Consider the following 21,357-nt stretch of genomic DNA (forward strand, 5'->3'; position numbering starts at 1 on the left):
TTCATGACTGTATTTGCAATGGGCTGATGCATTAATCCACACCAGCTGATGAGCACTTGAATCGTGGCCAAGGCCTTGAGTAGGGGAAGGTGCCCTTTTTGAAGTTAGACAAGACAGTGACCCTGCATTGTTTTGGTTTGAACCTGGGTACCCATTAAAGATTTCAGACTGCACAGCAAGGCTGAATCAATAAAAGGGAGGAGGCACCTCAGAAAAAAGCCTTTGACAATAGGTGTGGAGACAGAACACCCTTTTAGCCCTGGAAGAGCCCCTTCCTGGTCACAGCTGAAGTGGTGTGAATCAGACACCTTTAACAGTCAATGGAAAAAATAATAATTTTTAAGAAGTCCCAAAACACATTCAGTTAATACCAAATTGTGACCCTGTGGATAGAGTATTAGCCTGGGACTCAGAAGACCTGAATTCTATTCCCAGCTCTCCTACAAGTTTGCTGCGTGACCTTGGGCAAGTCATTTCACCACTCTGTGCCTCATTTTCCGCATCTGTAAAATGGGGCTAGAGATACTGACCTCCCTTGTGAAATGCTTTGAGATCTAATAATGAAAAACACTATGTAAGAGCTAAGCATTATTATTTGTTTACTATTATTAGTCTTGAAAATTGACTTTTCAGAACTCTGTTTATACATGACTTTGTATGAGTTTTCTCAGCCAATATTAAGAATATAAATTCTGTTTTGCTGTTTCATTTACTGTAATATGCTGTGTGAAACCTTTCTCTCAAGTGAGTTTATTCATTATACTGTCTGCCTTTCCCTGTCCGTAATCCTAATGAAATATATTTGAGTTGTTAGGGTTGTGGGAAGTAATACTTAACTGTACTTTATTATTATTATTATTGTCTAGATAGCCTTTGAATTAACTACCTTATGGCTTATACAGTATTTTCTGTGGCTTTAAGGTTTTGTAGAGACTAAGCAGCAGCTGACAGAGTTGGATAGCTGCTTTATCCCTGGCTTTTTCCAACATCCAGACTACGAAAGCCTTTTTCATAAGTTGATTTGTACAAGGACATTCTGGATCTTGGATTTAGTTATCAGACAAGAAAGTTTAGTTCTCTCAATATTTTTGTTGACATATATAATAATTAGCCAGTGCATTCTTCCTAAAACATAGTATGGGGCACAACCGGCTGATCAGAGAGATTTAGCAATGGGGCAGGCTGTGAAAGAGCAAGTTGTCCACTTCCCTGCAAGTGTTACCAAACCACAGAGGAAGCTAAAGCTAGAAACCGTCTTTTATTTTCAATCCTCATATAGGATACACTGAATACTTAATGCACGTCCATTTTTGGTAAGCAGTAAATAATAAAATTTCACTTGTCTAGGCTTCGTGTCTTATTGTCCCAGGCATCCAAGTAATAGGATTTTCCTAGTCTACTTCCCCTTTGAGGGAACTTCAGTATCACCGTTGGCCAACTTTCTCATACATAGCTGTCAAATAGTGGTGTGTAGGGGTTGCATATGACAAATCAAGTAGGGTAGAAAATACAAGCCTAGAAATTGTCCTGCCACCCAAGAGTCGAGACATTTGTTGCTTGGTGTTAGGATTACACTGTGTGGATGCTTATGTCCAAATCTTGAGAGAAAGAAGGGGCATGCATTGGGGCGGGGTGGAGAACAAGAAAGGCACACCCCACCCTCCCCCTGTAATCATCAGGGGCACAGAACTTCTCCAATCCTGGGCCCACGGAGACAGGGAAGAGCAAGATCCTCCCAGGGCCAGGGCTGTGGGGGAGGAGAGAGTGAATTCCTGCCGGGGCAGGGAGGTGGAGGGGGAGGGAAGAGCGAGCTGGGGCTGGGGCAATGGGGGGCAGGAAGCTCCTTCTGGGGCCAGATGGGGAGAGAGTGAGCTCCTGGTGGAAGGGGTGGGGCAGAATGTGCCCCCCCAACGGGGTCAAATTTAAGTTCTTGAATATGTCTCTCAGAGAGCGTGTCTATGGCCCTTGCTCGCAAAGGTACTACTGACTGTGAAGACAGTCTTCAGTCAATGAAGTTTAGATTTTTTTAATGGGAATGTTTGCAGTCTGCATCTCTTTAAAACTCAGGAAACATTATTAACATATGATATTGAAAATTAAAATAGTTCTTGTCTGCAAACTAGGACAGTACACTGTTCTGTTACTTGATTTAAAAATAGTCCTAGAAATACATTACTCTTCTAATGCCTTTTCAAAGCTCCTTTAAACTTCAGCCAGTGAGTGTAAATATTGGTAGAGGTCTCATGGGACCATTTATGTGCTTAAAGTTAAGCAAGCATTTGTATAAGTGTTGGCAAGAATTGCACTAGTGAGATAAGATTAACTCCTTCCTTCCTCACAGTGAGGATGTGCCAAGGCCAATTATATTGAGTTCCTAACAGAAATACCTCAACAACTCTTCTAACCAGTTTGCAGGAAGCTATTATTTTTAGGCCGAACTGTGCAACTGTTGTTTGCACGACTTTGCATAAGTAATCCAATGAAAGTGGAGTAAGTGTGCATCACCACTAGTGTGGGTTACAAAATTGAGTTTATTATGTGTAGAAATGTTTTCAATTCAACTTCTGTCTTGAAAACATGTATTGTCTTAGTTACTACAGTTTGGGGGCCTGATTGTGCCCCATTGAAATTAACAGGACATTTTCCCATTGATTTCTGTGGAACAGGAGCAGGCTGTCTGTATTGCAAACTAGCACAAAACTTTTAGAAATTAAGACTTTAAAATGCTAATCACATAATACGCTATCAAGTCTTGTGTCAAAGATGTGGTTATGAAAGATGAGAACCACCGACCTTTCATTTAGGGCTTTGGGACATTGTTTAGGTAGATAACCAGTTCTGATTGGGACAGCATCACTTCTTAAAGTTTGTAAAGACTAAAACAAATTTTGTTTCATTTTATAGGATAAGAAGGCTTATTTGGACATCATTCATACCTACATGGAAGTCCATGGAACCGTCCACGGGACAAGTACTGTCCATATGCCCAGCTACGTGAAAAACCATGGCATACTTAGTGGGCGGGATTTGCAGTTTCTGCTGAGAGAAACAAAAGTAAGCTTATTGCCAAGAGGAAAAAACGCTAAAACCACTAAAGAATTACTGTACTTGAACTCAAATGCCATCTTGCCATTAATTGACACCTGCATTAAGGGGCTTTAGAAACACAAGGCCAAATAAAAAGGAATTTAACCTGGCCTTTGGGTATGTACAAGCACCTAAGAATGCCCTAACAACTGTGCATGTGCTTGACAAACTAGCAGCCACTTATAGAAAACTTGGCTCATGCCATCCAGCCTAGGAGAGACATCTTAAAACCAGTTTCAAAACATCATTAAACTCATTTTTCCTTTTTTGTAACTGAAAAGCACAGCAAAGAGATTATCATCTGTGAGAATGTAGTTCATTTTTAAATCCACAATTTAAAAGCTAGGTGCTATCTGACAACTGCACTGCAGGCTCTCATACACTGCCCTAGCAATTACTTTAACCTGGAGTCACATCCCTCTATAGTGATAAAAAGCATTTAATTCCAGATTCAGTTACTTCCTCAGCTCCACATGAGCAGAGAGAGAGAGACTTTTAGAGTGTTCTTTTTGCCTATGGTCCCATAGTCTGCATTTGAACTAAAGTTAAGATAAGAGCAGTGTACACATTTAAATAAACTTTTTTCTCCAGAGGTTAGAACACTTTTTTTTTTTCAATTTACCATCCAATTCCCTTACCCTTGGACAGTTTTATGCAGGATATAATAAACACATTTTTAGGAGGATAATTTGAAGCATAGAAACTTGTTAGTGGATCAGGTTCAAATAAAATGTGTAATTTTCAGTCAGTGGGTTTGTGAAGGAAACGTTTCGTGATTTTAAATTTGCAAAATGGAATCTATGGAGCCTTTCCACTTTTTTCCCCACTGTTGATGATTTGTTGCTGTGCACTGTTACAACAGAAGCCATTAAAAAGTAAACTCCTTTCAGTCATGCTATGCAGTCTACCACAGAGATCTCTTATTCAAAGTATAGGGGAAAACAGTGGTAGCCTTGCATTTCTGTGCAGCGGCTTTGGGAAAATTGACTCTTTTAAAAGACAACCACTCTGTATGTGTACTTTGTGCCTACACACACAATGTTACTATTTAAAAAGTCAGCATGTACTTATATGTGCCACACCAATGTACCTGAGATCACCACAGCTTTCCCCTGTGTTTAGAATGTGAAATTACTGTGTTAATCATGGATTCCACTGTGGGTAAATATTGACATTTTAATAATAACCTGAGCATAAATCTCTCCAGTTAAATTTGTTCTCTTCGCTGGTTAAAACAGAAATCATGTTCAACTGCTTATTTAACTTCCAGGATGCTTATCACAACTTGCAGAGCACATGATATTGTTTATAACTTCTTATAACTAAATAACAGTTTTTACCTCTAATCTTTCTTCAGTAACATGAGTCTTCCTAGGGCTCTTTTTACTTGTATTACACTAAAAATCCTAGTTTTCATTAAGCAGTTTTACATAGCTATTATTGAATCATCTAATAACGATAGCCTAGTAACTGTCAAAATAAAAGGTGGGAGTTGGGTTTTGTTTTTATGTGATTTGGCTTCTGATATTTTGATCCAAATTACATTGATCAGATTGATTAGTGACTGAATTAAATGGAAGGCACTGTAGTTGTAAAGTGCTCATGAGATCTGTCTGGATGAAAGAAGTAATGTAAAATGTCACTATCATTGTGCCAAAGTACTGAAGTCTTTAAAAATGTTGGATCCCTGCAATGCACCTTGCAAAAATCTACAATTCGTGAGAGTTTGAAAGGGTTTCCACGTTATTGCTATGCTTTGATTCTTCCCTGAAACTGTAGTTTTGAGAGTTCGCTATATTTCTCAAATGATGGTGTTTAACAGCTGTAGGTTCTTGAGAGACCGGTATTGAAATGCTAGCCTATTACATCTGCTTTTAAATAATCTCTTCAAATATAATCTTTGCTTCTTTAAATTGGATCTTTACATTTATATTGGTGACATTTTTCAAATATATTAGTCTTTCTATTTTTCAAATATTTTCCATGTTTCTTATTTAATAAATTGATATTTCATAATTATCAAAGCTCTCTTAAACAAAGGATTTGCTTGCTTGTACGTAGCCAGGCTAACATTTAAAAAACTGATAACAGGTAGCGAAGATATCAGATCTTGTTGTCCCGATTTTTAGGGTCTAGTCTTATTCTCAAATAAGTCAATTAAAATGAAATGTCTTGCTAAGTCATGACCAAATGAGATTGCTTGTTGATAATATGGGTCGTTATGATGTGGGTTGTCATTTCTCTTATTTTTAGTATATCTGACATTTAGTCACTCTGATATATTTAGCTTTACACTTGCTTTAATAAAAAATAAATAACAGCAGCCTGAGATTGAGAGTGTTAACTGAGATTTATAAAGTAGTCAGATTTGAATTAAAAAAATCTAATATCTAGGATTAGTATCTCATCAATAATATAGTGACTGGTCACCTGACTTGACATCTGTATGTGATCTGATCACAATACTAAATTAGTCCTCCGCTAGTGTTTGCTGTTAGTGTTCACTGTGACCATGCATTTGAATATTTTGTTCCTGGCTTTCCTGCAGGGCAGGAGAGAATAGCTTGACATGATTATAAAACACCTTCACTTTGACTGTTCACTTGTATCTGCATCAGCTGGTTTGTTGCATCTTGGTGGGCTGGCTTGTTTGTATCAAGTTAATCATGGAAACCCTACATTCTAATATTGCATTACTAAAGGACAGTGAGAACAGTATTTTTCCCAAAAGCAATATATTCTGAAAGACATGATCTGGTAGTTTCACAAATCTCCTAACATGCATGTGCACATTCCCTGGTTGTGGCTCTAATCCTATTTAATTGTAGGCACTAGAAGAAGCCACTCCCCTCCTCCCTTCTTATGCAATACCTGTATAAAGTGGTCTAGCAAATTGTTAATGATTCAGTTATGTTTCTCCGCTCACTAGATCATAGTGTATAGTCAGGACATCAAAAGCACTAAAATGATGACTGCTATAGCCAACAGTGAACCTGGTATCTATATGTTCAATTGCAGCTTCAAGTATAAACCTGCTATTTTTTTCAGCTTTGCCTCTAAAATAATAATAATAAACCTTCAGAGACACTTTTACCTTCAAAAGTTCCATTTCTAAGCATAAGTTTTCAGACATAAAGGGCCAACCACATTCTTTCATACCTGTGAACTCCAGTATTGTACTTTCCAGTTCGTGCAACGTCTCAAACAAGGATTCTTTCCTTGAAAAAAGCAAAGGAGTACTTGTGGCACCTTAGAGACTAACCAATTTATTTGAGCATGAGCTTTCGTGAGCTAAGTGAGCTGTAGCTCACGAAAGCTCATGCTCAAATAAATTGGTTAGTCTCTAAGGTGCCACAAGTACTCCTTTTCTTTTTGCGAATACAGACTAACACGGCTGTTACTCTGAAACCTGTCCTTGAAAAGTCAGAGATCACTACAAATTATAATTAAGTCCATCATGAAATACAGATGCCCACAAATATGTAAGTATGGAGCACCCTCAAATTTTTTCCATCTCAAACTAGATCCAATTTCTGCAACACATTCCAAGAACCAGTAGATGACCACTAAAGTGTGATTTTTGATCACTGCTTTGCAAGCCCCAAATATATGGTTGAAACGTCTGAAATAGTTTAGTTGCTCATAATCATCATCAAGAGCTTGAAGCTGCCACTATATTGTGCGGCTTATAGACCAGAATTTGAAAATGGCTTTCAAAAGAGGCATTTTTTAAATAGGGAGAACTTATAAAATGGCTAGCTTAAGTGTGTGGTTGGTGTAGTGCATAACAACAACTAGACCTCAAATTTTCTGACTGAACAGTTTCCCTTTGGAAAATGCTGACTGGACGGAATTGAAATGTTCCACTGGGAACATGGGGATTCTCTCAAAGCTTTCCTGCCTAACCCAGGCTCCTAGACTCCCTGGGCTGCCAGGAAGGCAGTTGGGGAGCTCAGATTGGAAGTTTTTTACAAAATTCAATTTTTGTTCATCCAAAACAGAATTCCCTGAAAATGTCCATCATGCATCTCTCATGTCCACTCCACTTCCAATGTGGAAAATGTCATGACCCCCAACTTTCCATTCTGTTTCTGAACAAACTTTTTTTTAGAAATGAGAAATTCTCTGCAGAATAGAACTTCCAGTTTCCATACAGCTGTAATAACATAAGGAGTGTCTTATTAACATTTGGCTGCAGAGTGTAACAATCTCTAAAACAGAAATCATGTTCAGCTATTGTGCAGACTGTTAAGCAAGCAGACTTAGTAACTTTCTCATGCTGCAGTTTACACAGCAGTATAGTTAAAAGAAGCTTATTGGGAGCACAGTGCTATATTTTCTGCTTCCATGAATTTCACAGTGGAGGGAATCCATACTAAAGGTGTTTCTCTCATTTACAAGAGCTTTTCCAGTGAGCTTTTCACATGGTGAGAAAAATGTATGAGTTACACTCCATTGTTGGGAGCCTCTCAGCTCTGGGCCATCTCTCTTTTTGCAGTTCAGAATAGAGTGTATTATAAAATAGTTCAGCATTGTTGCACTCACAAATGGTGCTAAACCTATCCGTGCCAGAGAATAAATTAAACTTTTTAGGTAAGCAAAGGATATTAATATGAGAGAGAGACCAAAAAGAAAACTTAGTAAAGTTTTGTGGGTTTATCGAACTGTAACGCTTGGGGTGTGATCTGGCATATACCAAATACATTTTTAAATATTCATCTTCATCTAGCTCAGTAACTGTACAAATCTATTTTCGATTCTGTTTTTTGCCGTTATTTGCAAAGTCTGCATACCTGAGTTTTTCTGAACTATTATAGTATTGACAGTAATGATCTAGTACAATGGTCACCAACCGGTCGATCCTAGAGGATCTCCCAGTTGATTGCGATCTCTGGCGGTGCAGCATGGCTGCTGCTAAGGCCACACGCTGCTCCCAGAAGCGGCCAGCACGGCCCCGGGGGTCAGGGGACAGAGGGGTCTCCCTTTGCGCGCTGCTTCTGCCTGCAAGCACCACCCTGGCAGCTTCCATTGGTTGGGAGAGCTGCGGGGGCAGTGCTTGCAGAGAGGGGCAGCACGCAGAGCCACATGCCCCCCACCCTCCCCCGAGCATCTAGTACCCATCACAGAGAGGAGCAACCTGCATCACCTATTTCCTCTAGTAGATCTGATCCTTCAGAGGAATCCTTTAAGCAATCTTTGAACCAGTGAAGGAATCTCCTCCCGCCGGCCAACATCTCCTGATCCCTGGTGGCTAATTTTAAACACTTCCAGGACCTGGTCAAAAGGGACAGAGACTCCTTGTGGATTCCCCTCAAGGAGGTTACAGAGTCTCATCATAAGCTACTTGACATTCTTCACTCACCCTCATTGGTCCACATAGCCTCACCTGTCAATGAGGCTCTTCTAGATCCAGCAAAGATCATTTGGCACACCCCAGATTCTATTCTGCCTACAGGCAAAAGAATGGAAAAGAAGTATTATGTTCCAGCAAAGGATTTGGAGGTTTTATTTTCCCATCCCTCACCTGACTCCATGATAGTGGATGCAGGGAATGAAAGTGGTAGGCAGCACCATGCTAAATCCAGGACTCATGACAAAGACCACAAATGCCTGGACATACTAGGGAGAAAGTCTTACTCCTCAGCATTCCTACAGCTTAGAATTGCCAATTACCAGGCTTTGGCAAAATACAACTGTGTCAATTATAACAAGTTAACCTCGTTCATCAACCGTCTGCCAGCAGAACACAGGGAGCAGTTCCAGGCAATTGTTGAGGAGGGCCAACTACTTGCCAGGACAACCTTTCAAGCCTCCCTCGATGCTGCTGATACTGCCACCAGTTGGATCGCTACAGCGGTGGTGATGAGAGGATCCTCTTGGCTCTGGCTCTGTGATTTCCCAAAGGAAGTTCAGAGTACAGTTGGAGACCTTCCTTTTGATGGACCTAAGTTGTTTGCAGATAGTATGGATGAGTCTCTGTGAACCTTGAAGGATTCTAGAGCGACTTTGTGTTCTCTTGGCATCTATACTCCTACATACAAGAGAAAACTCAGCAAGTCTCAGACAGCCCAGAGATCCTGTCCCGTCCAATTCCGGAGGACATAGCCACACCAGAAAAAGCAGAGGTTTCAGAGAAGGAAATATCTGCTTCTGAGCCTCCCATCTCACACCTGTCCATTTCTAAGCAGCAATTCTGACATGTTGGTCGAGTGTCCGAACTACCATCCTCTTCAGCTGCACTGATTCATCAGCCTTTCTCCCTTCAGTAACCACCTTCACCATTTCAGGCGAGTCTGGGAGTTGATCACTGTGGGTCTTGGAGATCATCTCCACAGGTTATACAATCTACTTTACCTCACTTCCACCAACAAATGCCCCTTCCCCGTCCCTCTTCAAGGACCCGTCTCATGAGACCATGCTTCATCAAGAAATAGACACACTCTTACGAATGGGAGCTATAGAACCAATCCCTGTACAGGACAGAGGGAAGGGGTTTTATTCAAGATACTTCCTAGTACCAAAAAAGAGTAGCGTTTGGAGACCCATCCTAGACCTGAGACTACTCAACACCCGTGTGAAGGTGCAGAAGTTCAAAATGGTGATGCTTCCAGCAATAATTCTTTCCTTTGAGCAAGGGGATTGGATCTCAGTCCTCAACCTTCAAGATGCATATTTACACATTGCGGGATGGGTGGATAGCAAACAATTCCTCCATTTTATTGTTGGCCAGGACCACTTACAATACCAAGTGCTCCCCTTTGGCTTATCCGCCCTGAGGGTCTTTTTGAAGGTCATGTTGATAGTAGCAGCGCAGCTTCGCTCTGCAGGAAAGGTTTTAGAGTAACAGCCGTGTTAGTCTGTATTCGCAAAAAGAAAAGGAGTACTTGTGGCACCTTAGAGACTAACCAATTTATTTGAGCATGAGCTTTCATGAGCTACAGCTCACTTCATCGGATGCATGCCGTGGAAACTGCAGCAGGCTTTATATATACACAGAGAATATGAAAAAATACCTCCTCCCACCCCACTGTCCTGCTGGTAATAGCTTATCTAAAGTGATCATCAGGTGGGCCATTGCCAGCGATCCATCGTCTACAGCCAAGCTCTGCGATACAACCGCATTTGCTCCAACCCCTCAGACAGAGACAAACACCTACAAGATCTCTGTCAAGCTTTCTTACAACTACAATACCCACCTGCTGAAGTAAAGAAACAGATTGATAGAGCCAGAAGAGTTCCCAGAAGTTACCTACTACAGGACAGGCCTAACAAAGAAAATAACAGAACGCCACTAGCCGTCACCTTCAGCCCCCAACTAAAACCCCTCCAACGCATTATTAAGGATCTACAACCTATCCTAAAGGATGACCCAACACTCTCACAAATCTTGGGAGACAGGCCAGTCCTTGCCTACAGTCAGCCCCGCAACCTGAAGCAAATACTCACAAACAACCACATACCACACAACAGAACCACTAACCCAGGAACTTATCCTTGCAACAAAGCCCGTTGCCAATTGTGCCCACATATCTATTCAGGGGACACCATCACAGGACCTAATAACATCAGCCACACTATCAGAGGCTCGTATACCTGCACATCCACCAATGTGATATATGCCATCATGTGCCAGCAATGCCCCTCTGCCATGTACATTGATCAAACTGGACAGTCTCTACGTAAAAGAATAAATGGACACAAATCAGATGTCAAGAATTATAACATTCATAAACCAGTCGGAGAACACTTCAATCTCTCTGGTCACGCAATCACAGACATGAAGGTCGCTATCTTAAAACAAAAAAACTTCAAATCCAGACTCCAGCGAGAAACTGCTGAATTGGAATTCATTTGCAAATTGGATACTATTAATTTAGGCTTAAATAGAGACTGGGAGTGGCTAAGTCATTATGCAAGGTAGCCTATTTCCTCTTGTTTCCCCCCCCCCCCCCCCAGATGTTCTGGTTTAACTTGGATTTAAACTTGGAGAGTGGTCAGTTTGGATGAGGTATTACCAGCAGGAGAGTGAGTTTGTGTGTGTATGGGGGTGGGGGGGATGTGAGAAAACCTGGATTTGTGCTGGAAATGGCCCACCTTAATTATGCACATTGTAGGGAGAATTGTCACTTTGGATGAGCTATTACCAGCAGGAGAGTGAGTTTGTGTGTGTGGTTTTGGGAGGGGAGTGAGGGGGTGAGAGAACCTGGATTTGTGCAGGAAATGGCCCAACTTTATTATCATGCACATTGTGTAAAGAGTTGTCACTTTGGATGGGCTATCACCAGCAGGAGAGTGAATTTGTGTGGGGGGGTGGAGGGTGAGAAAACCTGGATTTGTGCTGGAAATGGCCCACCTGATGATCACTTTAGATAAGCTATTACCAGCAGGACAGTGGGGTGGGAGGAGGTATTTTTTCATATTCTCTGTGTATAAATAAAGCCTGCTGCAGTTTCCACGGCATGCATCCGATGAAGTGAGCTGTAGCTCACGAAAGCTCATGCTCAAATAAATTGGTTAGTCTCTAAGGTGCCACAAGTACTCCTTTTCTTTCTGCAGGAAAGGTATTTTAATATTTCATTACCTGGACGATTGGTTGCTGAAAGGCCGCTCTCTGGAACTAACATTGCAGGCAACTTCTGAAGCCATAGGCCTCTTCCTTGAATTGGGCCAACAACTGAACATACAAAAATCCCCCTTGGCCACAGTACAGAACCTAGAGTTCAGAGTGGCACATCTCAATTCAGTGGCAGTAAGAGCCTACCTTCCTTGGTACGGGTTTGTGGCTCTTTCCAGCATAGCAAACACAATTCAGTTCAGCCCCCAAACCATAGTCCGTTCCTGGGGCATATAGCAACCACCACCTTCGTGACAGAACATGCCAGACTTCGAATGCACTGCCTTCAAGGGTGACTCCAAACTGGCTGTTCACCCACTAGGCAGTATGCTTCTTTCCGTACCTACCGTTGTGAAACAATCCCTCAACGGGTGGAAGGACCATCACAACGTGTGCACAGGAGTTCCCTTTGCACATCCTCCCCCAGCAGTCTCAATGCTTACACGATCCAGGGCAAGTGGAAGCATCAAGAGACAATACTACACGTCAATCTCCTTGGATTCAGAACGATCAAATATGCTTGTCACCAATTCCTACCACTAATCAAGGGTAAACACACAAAGATCATGATGGACAATATATCACGTGTTTTACATCAGTTGCCAAAGAGGAGCAAGATCCCCTTCCCTTTGTACTGAGGCTGTCAGACTCTGGAACTAATGCATACAAAACTAAATCACTATCTCAACGTTCTGTCTCCCAGGCATTCAGAACATGACTGCGGATGCACTCAGCAGACGCTTCTTCCAAGATCACAAGTGGGAAATAGACCCCGACATATTGCACCAGATATCCTGTCAATGGGATGCTCCCCCTCGGATAGACTTGTCTCCACGGCATCAAACAAAAAATGCACGCTTCTGCTTGAGAGGTAGATTGGGTCACCAATCCTAAGGGGATGCTTTTCGCCTTCAGTGGTTGTCAGCCCTACTGTATGCATTCCTGATGACTCCCCTAAAAGTCAGGTTTCAGAGTAACAGCCGTCTTAGTCTATTCGCAAAAAGAAAAGGAGTACTTGTGGCACCTAAAAGTCAGTTATGCTCAAAATAAAGAAAGAGCCAGAGACATTCTAATAGTTCTGACCTGGCCCAGGCAAACGATACAGCTGTCTGGTTGCCCTCCAATTACTCTCTACACCACTCCCCATCTCCTTTCCCAGGAGGGCAGGAAGATTTTCCATCCCAGTCTCATGATGCTTCATCTCAAAGCATGGTTGGTTGATGGCTCATGGGAATAGAGACAGCCTGCTCAGGAGATGTAAAAAGAGCACTATTACAAAGTAGAAAACAATCTACTCATTACATGCATTCTCAAAAGTGGACATTGCTTGCCAGTTGGTGTGACTACAGACAACTTACACCGATGACCTCATCACTAGACTACACCCTAGCTCTGAAAACCTCGGATCTATCAATGAGCTCCATAAGAGTCCACCTGGCACCCATTATGGCTTTTCACCCTCAGTAGACGGCTGTTCCGTCTTTGCCTACCCAAGCACAGTGAGATTCCTTAGAGAGCTGGGAAACCTCTGTCTGCCAGTCCTATGCCCTATCCCAGTATGGGACCTCAATCTGGTCCTTAAATGCCTAACAAGACAGTCCTTCGAACCTCTGGCTACCTGCTCACTTCTCCATTTGTCAATGAGGACAGCATTCCTGATAGCCATCACGTTGGAATGATGGGTTGAAGAAATAGGGGCCCCAATAGCATACCCCGAACTCAGGGTTTTTTAAGGACAGGGTCATGCTTCCGCCCCACTCCCAAAGTCTTACCTAAGCTTTCTTCCATGTTCCATCTCAGTCAGCCCATTCACTTGCCAGTCTTCCACCCCCAACTGTATCTAAATCCCCAGATGCCCTGCTGCACATCCTGGATGTCAAGAGAGCTCTGGTCTTCTATATAGACAAGACAAAAAAATCTTTCGGAAAGACCCAATACGTTATCCATCTCACTAGCAGACATATCAAAAAGGTAGGCTATCTCTAACTAGAGACTTTCTAAATGGATATCAGACTGCATTTACTCTTGTTACCAATCTTATAACAGTCAACCACCTTTGCTTATATGCACTAATTCTACAAGGTCTATTGCCACTTCCATGGCCTTCCTGGAAAATGTGCCAATCATTAAAATCTGTAGAGCTGCTACTTGGGCATTTATACATACATTCACCGAACATTGTGCTATAACTCACAACTCTGCCTCTGATATTGTGTTTGGCTCAGCTGTACTTTCCATCACTCTGTACTCAACTCTGAAGCCCCTTCTGCCTTAGGGGAGTGATAAAATAATAGAGAGGGCAGGTCACTAATTTAGTGTGATCTGGATGGCTTGGTAAATTGTATGCAAGCAAGAACGTAGGCCATACCTGGGATGGAGGGGCTCTCTCATGGAAAGCAGTGATTCTGAATAAGATTTTGGGATTGTGGTAGATAATGAGCAGAACATGAGCTCCTAGTGTGACACTGTGACCAAAAGAGCCAATATGATTTATGGGATGTATAAACAGGGGAATCTCGAGTAGGAGTAGAGAAATTATTTTATCTTTGTATTTGGCACTGGTGCAACTGCTACTGGAATACTGTGTCCAGTTCTGGTATCCACAGGTCAAGAAGGATGTTGATACACTGTAGAGGGTTCAGAGATGAGCCACAACAATGATTAAAGGATTAGAAAACATTCCTTATAACAACACACTCAAAAAGCTCAATCTTTTTAGCTTACTAAAGAGAAGGTTAAGGGGTGACTTGATTTACAGCAGTGGTTCTCAAACTTTTGTACTGGTGACTCCTTTCACATAGCAAGCCTCTTGAGTGTGAGTCCCCCTTATATTAAAAACTGTTTTTAATTTATATTTAACACCATTATAAGTGCTGGAAGCAAAGCGGGGTTTGGGTTGGGGGCTGACAGCTCTCAACCCCCCATGTAATAACCTCATGACCTCCTGAGGGGTCCTGGCCCCCAATTTGAGAACCCCTGATTTACAGTCTGTAAATATCTGCACTGTAGCAGAGAAAGGAATAACATGAGCCAGTAGCTGAAAGTTGAAGCTAGACAAATTCAGACTGGAAATGAAGCGTACATTTTTAGCAAGGAGAGTAATTAACTGTTGGAACAAGTTATCGTGGGTCATTGTGGAGTCTGCATCACTCACAATTTTTAAATCAAGATTGGATGTCTTCCTAAAAGATCTGCTCTAGGAATTATTTGGGAAAGTTCTATGTCCTGTTTAACACAGGAGGTCAGACTAGGTGGTCACACTGGTCCCTTCTGGCCTTGGAATCTGTAAATCTATTAATAAGGAAGCAAACATTCCTTGATCCCCTTCAGACTCTGCAAGGAACCTAAAGGGTGAGAGTAAGCACCTAGTAGTCCAACATTTATTACATGGGGGGTAAGGAAGCCTTCTCCCTGCACCCAGTTCAAAACTCTGCCCGGGTTAATTGGGTGAGCATTTTCCAAACACACTTGGTCCACATGCATTTAAAAATGCAGCCTTCAGTTCCCAGATGCTTGATTGCTTCTGTTGGACTTTTGATGCAATTTGACATGCAACATTTGTTACATACCTACACTTACAAGTATTCTGACAGATTGTCGTCGCCTTTTCACAAATAATAAGCTGCCTGTAATGGAAAGGATTTGTAGATCAGAGCAGAATGAGAATGAGTTAATGGAAATGTGTCACACTCCTTTAAGCTTTGCTTTTGAAACGCATCAGATATGATTTTCATGAGTTAATTTAAATTTTATTATTTCAATTGTACTATTACTCATTTGTGTGAAAGTTATACATTGATTTCCTGACTATCTGGGCTACATTGAAGAAGCATAGCTTAAGTATGGATAAGAAATACTTACCATTAGAGTCTGTAAGATTTTCAAATTAGTGCCCAACTGGTGATGGTGTATTTGTTTGTGTTGATGGTGTGCCCAGTGCTGCCAAAATATAAAGACATGGTCTTTTTTTTTCCATGGAGCTTACTCTAAATAAACAGAACACAGAATAGATGCAAAATTTTTCAGCAATGCATGGCATCAATTTAGGGGAGGTAGTGAATTCCTTATCCATACAACTATACTGTTCTCCATATCTAACTAAAAACAAGGCACAGTAGAATTGTTAGTGACATTTCAAATCCTTTAGTTAATGGTTGATCCAGGTATCTGTTTAAGCTAATTATAAGGGTTCAGTTTAACTGTCAATGTTTCTAAAAAATTACTAAAATTTCCTGTGTGCAATTTAATAAATGTAATGTGTCCGCAAGGCCCTATTTTCAGGAAGTTGTTTCTTGAACGTCTTCTGAGGTGAAACTTAGAATGACAGTTTTTCATCTAGAAGGAAATGTACTGTATGTTTTATTTTATATATAAATTTTATTATATACAATTTTAACTAGTTTATATATATGTGCGTGTGTGTGTAACTAGTTTAAAATTGTATAGCCTAGTTTTTGTTGAGAATTATTTCCATTTTTACAGTTTCCCCATAACACTTTTTTTTGTAATCAAAAAAGTTTCCTTCAAATATTTGTTTGCTTGACATGTCTTAGAAGGAGCTGCTTGCAGTGCACTTGCTATTTTGAAGGAGAAATTTGCTGCTATTTCTAATATCAACATTTAACTTTTATTGCACAAATACAGAACGGGGGAAAACTGGCTTGGCAGCAGCACTTCTGAGAAGGATCTGGGAGTTGTGGTGTATCACAACCTCAGCATGAGTCAGCAATGCGATGCTGTAACAAACAAAGCAAATTCAATTTTAGGTTGTATAAACAGAGGCATAGCATGCAAATCACAGGAGGTAATAGTACTGCTCTACTCAGTGCTGGTTAGGCCTCAGATGGAGTACTGTGTCTAACTTTGGTCACCAATGTATAGAAAGGATGTAGAGAAACTGGAAAGGATCCAGAGGTGAGTGACAAAGATGATCAAAGGGATGGAATGCAAGCCATATGAGCAAAGGCTGAAGGAAATGGGTATGTTTAGTTTGGAAAAGAGGCGATTCAGAGGGGAATATGATAGCCGTCTTCAGAATGGCTGCCATAAAAAAGATGGAGAAAAGTTATTCTTTTGCCACAGAGGGCAGGAGAAGAGGCAATGGGTTCAAACTATAGCATAGCAGATTTAGATTAAATTTTAGGGGAAACTTCCTAACTGTAAGAACAGCAAGAAAATGGAACAGATTGCCTTCGGAGGTTGTGGAAGCTTCTTCACTGGAGGTTTTCAAAAGGAGGCTGGAAAGCCATCTGCCTTGGATGATTTAGACATAACAAATACTTCATCTTGGCAGGGGGTTAGACTAGATGACCCTTGCAGTCCTTTCTAGCCCTGTGATTCTATGATTGCACAGAGATTCAGTATTCTCAGAGTTGGGGAGGGACATTAACATTTCAAGCTGTTCTGTGAATTTCTTTTTTTAGAGCCAGTCAGCTCATAATGTTAAACTGCTAATGCCAGGGGCTAGAGAGGATTAAAGGCCTAATGCTGCAATACCTATCTACAACAGGGCCGATATTACAAATTTATGCTTCAAATTAAATTAAACTGTTTTTATCTGTAGCCTGAAATGGACTTCTTACTATAGTCACTTAGGATTTTTTTAATTCGAGTTCATTTTCCCTTGAAGTAAAAGTTTTAATGGAGAGTATCTTAGTTTGCTAAAGAGAGATAGAATCATAGAATATCAGGGTTGGAAGGGACCTCAGGAGGTCATCTAGTCCAACCCCCTGCTCAAAGCAGGACCAATCCCCAACTAAATCATCCCAGCCAGGGCTTTGTCAAGCCTGACCTTAAAAGCTTCTAAGGAAGGAGATTCCACCACCTCCCTAGGTAACACATTCCAGTGTTTCACCACCCTCCTAGTGAAAAAGTTTTTCCTAATATCCAGCCCCTAAACCTCTCCCACTGCAGCTTGAGACCATTACTCCTTGTTCTGTCGTCTGCTACCACTGAGAACAGTCTAGATCCATCCTCTTTGGAACCCCCTTTCAGGTAGTTGAAAGCAGCTATCAAATCCCCCCTCATTCTTCTCTTCCTCAGACTAAACAATCCCAGTTCCCTCAGCCTCTCCTCATAAGTCATGTTTTCCAGTCCCCAATCATTTTTGTTGCTCTCCGCTAGACGTTTTCCAATTTTTCCACATCCTTCTTGTAGTGTGGGGCCCAAAACTGGACACAGTACTCCATTTGAGGCCTCACCAATGTCAAATAGAGGGGAACGATCACATCCCTCGATCTGCTGGCAATGCCCCATCTTATACATCCCAAAATGCCATTGGCCTTCTTGGCAACAAGGGCACACTGTTGACTCATATCCAGCTTCTCATCCACTGTAACCCCGAGGTCCTTTTCTGCAGAACTGCTGCCTAGCCATTCGGTCCCTAGTCTGTAGCGGTGCTTGGGATTCTTCCGTCCTAAGTACAGGACTCTGCACTTGTCCTTGTTGAACCTCATCAGATTTCTTTTGGCCCAATCCTCTAATTTGTCTAGGGCCTTCTGTATCCTATCCCTACCCTCCAACGTATCTACCTCTCCTCCCACTTTAGCGTCACCTGCAAACTTGCTGAGGGTGCAATCCACACCATCCTCCAGATCATTAATGAAGATATTGAACAAAACCGGCCCCAGGACCGACCCTTGGGGCACTCCACTTGATACCAGCTGCCAACTAGACATGTAGCCATTGATCACTACCCGTTGAGCCCAACTATCTAGCCAGCTTTCTAGCCACCTTGTCGTCCATTCATCCAGCCCATACTTCTTTAACTTACTGGCAAGAATACTGTGGGAGACCATGTCAAAAGCTTTGCTAAAGTCAAGGAACAACACGTCCACTGCTTTCCCTTCATCCACAGAGCCAGTTATCTCATCATAGAAGGCAATTAGATTAGTCAGGCATGACTTGCCCTTGGTGAATGCATGCTGACTGTTCCTGATCACTTTCCTCTCCTCTAAGTGCTTCAGAATTGATTCCTTGAGGACCTGCTCCATGATTTTTCCAGGGACTGAGGTGAGGCTGACTGGCCTGTAGTTCCCAGGATCCTCCTCCTTCCCTTTTTTAAAGATGGGCACTACATTAGCCTTTTTCCAGTTGTCCGGGACCTCCCCCGATCGCCATGAGTTTTCAAAGATAATGGCCAATGGCTCTGCAATCACATCTGCCAACTCCTTTAGCACTCTCGGATGCAGCGCATCTGGCCCCATGGACTTGTGCTCATCCAGCTTTTCTAAATCATCCGTAACCACTTCTTTCTCCACAGAGGGCTGGTCACCTCCTCCCCATGCTGTGCTGCCCAGTGCAGCAGTCTCGGAGCTGACCTGTTCGTGAAGACAGAGGCAAAAAAAGCATTGCGTACATTAGCTTTTTCCACATCCTCTGTCACTAGGTTGCCTCCCTCATTCAGTAAGGGGCCCACACTTTCCTTGACTTTCTTCTTGTTGCTAACATACCTCAAGAAACCCTTCTTGTTCCTCTTAACATCTCTTGCTAGCTGCAACTCTAGATGTGATTTGGCCTTCCTGATTTCACTCCTGCATGCCCGAGCAATATTTTTATACTCTTCCCTGGTCATTTGTCCAGTCTTTCACTTCTTGTAGGCTTCTTTTTTGTGTTTAAGATCAGCAAGGATTTCACTGTTAAGCCAAGCTGGTCGCCTGCCATATTTACTATTCTTTCTACACATCGGGATGGTTTGTCCCTGTAACCTCAATAAGGATTCTTTAAAATACAGCCAGCTCTCCTGGACTCCTTTCCCCCTCATGTTATTCTCCCAGGGGATCCTGCCCATCAGTTCCCTGAGGGAGTCAAAGTCTGCTTTTCTGAAGTCCAGGGTCTGTATTCTGCTGCTCTCCTTTCTTCCCTGTGTCAGGGTCCTGAACTTCACCATCTCATGGTCGCTGCCTCCCAGGTTCCCATCCACTTTTGCTTCCCCTATGCATTCTTCTTGGTTTGTGAGCAGCAGCTCAAGAAGAGCTCTGCCCTTAGTTGGTTCCTCTAGCACTTGCACCAGGAAATTGTCCCCTACACTTTCCAAAAACTTCCTGGATTGTCTGTGCACCGCTGTATTGCTCTCCCAGCAGATATCGGGGTGATTGAAGTCTCCCATGAGAACCAGGGCCTGCGATCTAGTAACTTCCGTGAGTTGCCAGAAGAAAGCCTCATCCACCTCACCCCCTGATCCGGTGGTCTATAGCAGACTTCCACCATGACATCACCCTTGTTGCTCACACTTCTAAACTTAATCCAGAGACACTCAGGTTTCTCTGCAGTTTCATACTGGAGCTCTGAGCAGTCATACTGCTCTCTTAGGTACAATGCAACTCCCCCACCTTTTCTGCCCTGCCTGTCCTTCCTTGTCATGTCTTGAATGCATAATTGAATGTCATGTCATGAATGCATGAGACTTTAGATCTAGTAGGCAGTAGTTGAAACTAGCGTATGCATGGAACTATTCAACGGTGTTGTTTAGAGATTTGTGCTAGCTGTAACTCAGAACTTTTTAACCAACCCATTGTATGCTAATTTTAAATGAAAGAAAATAAAAAGACACATTATTTAATTCAATTTTCTCAGGTGTCAGGGCTGGGAAAGAGGGTGCTTCTAAATAGCTGTTGCACAAGGGTGTGAATTCTTTGTGACAAAACGTTAAATATTTTTCAGTTGGATTTCCTGTTGCCCAATAATTGTCTTTATTATAACACGTACTACATGCTGGCAGTAAGAGTAAGCACTGATACCTTTTCCCCTTCAGTTTAGAATGGTGGAATTGAATTGCTGGCTTGTCACTGCAGTGCTGTTGCTGAGTAGTGGGTCTTTAACTGAAGTTTGCTGCCATCTACTGTGTTTTTATCAGAAGGCTTGTGCAATTTGTCCTGAGTGTTTTTATATTGGCAAAAACTACTAAGCTAGTCAGAGGAAAAAAATAAAGTGGCATAGCTAGTCAGTGATGTAACTGTGGTAAAACCTGTACCTACTGGTCTACCAGAGAACTCTAGCAGTTTTGTTTGAACTGTAATCAAACCACCAAATGTCTTTTTCCCCAAAACATAACTGAAAGGGACTGTTGTTCCATCAGTTTCATGAAAAACCTTCTGTTTAAGTTAGAGTGGATTGGCATAGTTTCCTTTCCAGCCCCTTACAGGAGGATTATTGTTAGACGTGTTTTCCAGGACATTCCATTACTCTCTTTGTTTTGCAGAGAGGGAGAGAGAACAGCCAAATCCTTAGCAACATTTAGCATGAAACTTTATTTAAAAGTTCTGTCAGGAATATTACGCATTTCCTTTCAAAACTGTTATGTGGACATATTTTGTAGGCTTGTAAACTTAAAATCTTTATCATTGTTCATTTTAGCTTAACTCTGAGGTTTTATTGTCTTCTAAAGGGAAACAAAATTAATGGGTGCTAGGTGATGTATCTTTTCTATTTTGCAGTTGTTTGTTGGACTTGGATTTCCATATGAAGGGCCTGCTCCCCTAGAGGCTATTGCTAATGGATGTGCTTTTCTAAATCTAAAATTTAACCCACCAAAAAGCAGCAAAAATACAGACTTTTTTAAAGGCAAGCCTACACTCCGAGAGGTAAGCTTTACTAACACTGATGTTTCAGACATTGCAAAGTACTGGGGCTGTGATACGTCTGAGTTGATGATACTG

General features: G+C 41.8%; 1 protein-coding gene across 7 annotated transcripts in view; it reads left to right on the forward strand.

Moving 5' to 3' along the window:
• MGAT5 (alpha-1,6-mannosylglycoprotein 6-beta-N-acetylglucosaminyltransferase) overlaps nucleotides 1-21,357 on the forward strand; it is a 235,733-nt gene that overhangs the window by 195,249 nt on the left and 19,127 nt on the right. For all 7 annotated transcript variants that reach the window (XM_073305297.1, XM_073305301.1, XM_073305300.1 and 4 more), the window contains 2 exons: nucleotides 2,905-3,054; nucleotides 21,136-21,282. In XM_073305297.1, the coding sequence (XP_073161398.1) occupies nucleotides 2,905-3,054; nucleotides 21,136-21,282 (297 nt within the window). The remainder of the gene's footprint in view (nucleotides 1-2,904; nucleotides 3,055-21,135; nucleotides 21,283-21,357) is intronic.

This window comes from Lepidochelys kempii, chromosome 11 (genome assembly GCF_965140265.1).
Source record: "Lepidochelys kempii isolate rLepKem1 chromosome 11, rLepKem1.hap2, whole genome shotgun sequence".
Classification (NCBI taxonomy): domain Eukaryota; kingdom Metazoa; phylum Chordata; order Testudines; family Cheloniidae; genus Lepidochelys; species Lepidochelys kempii.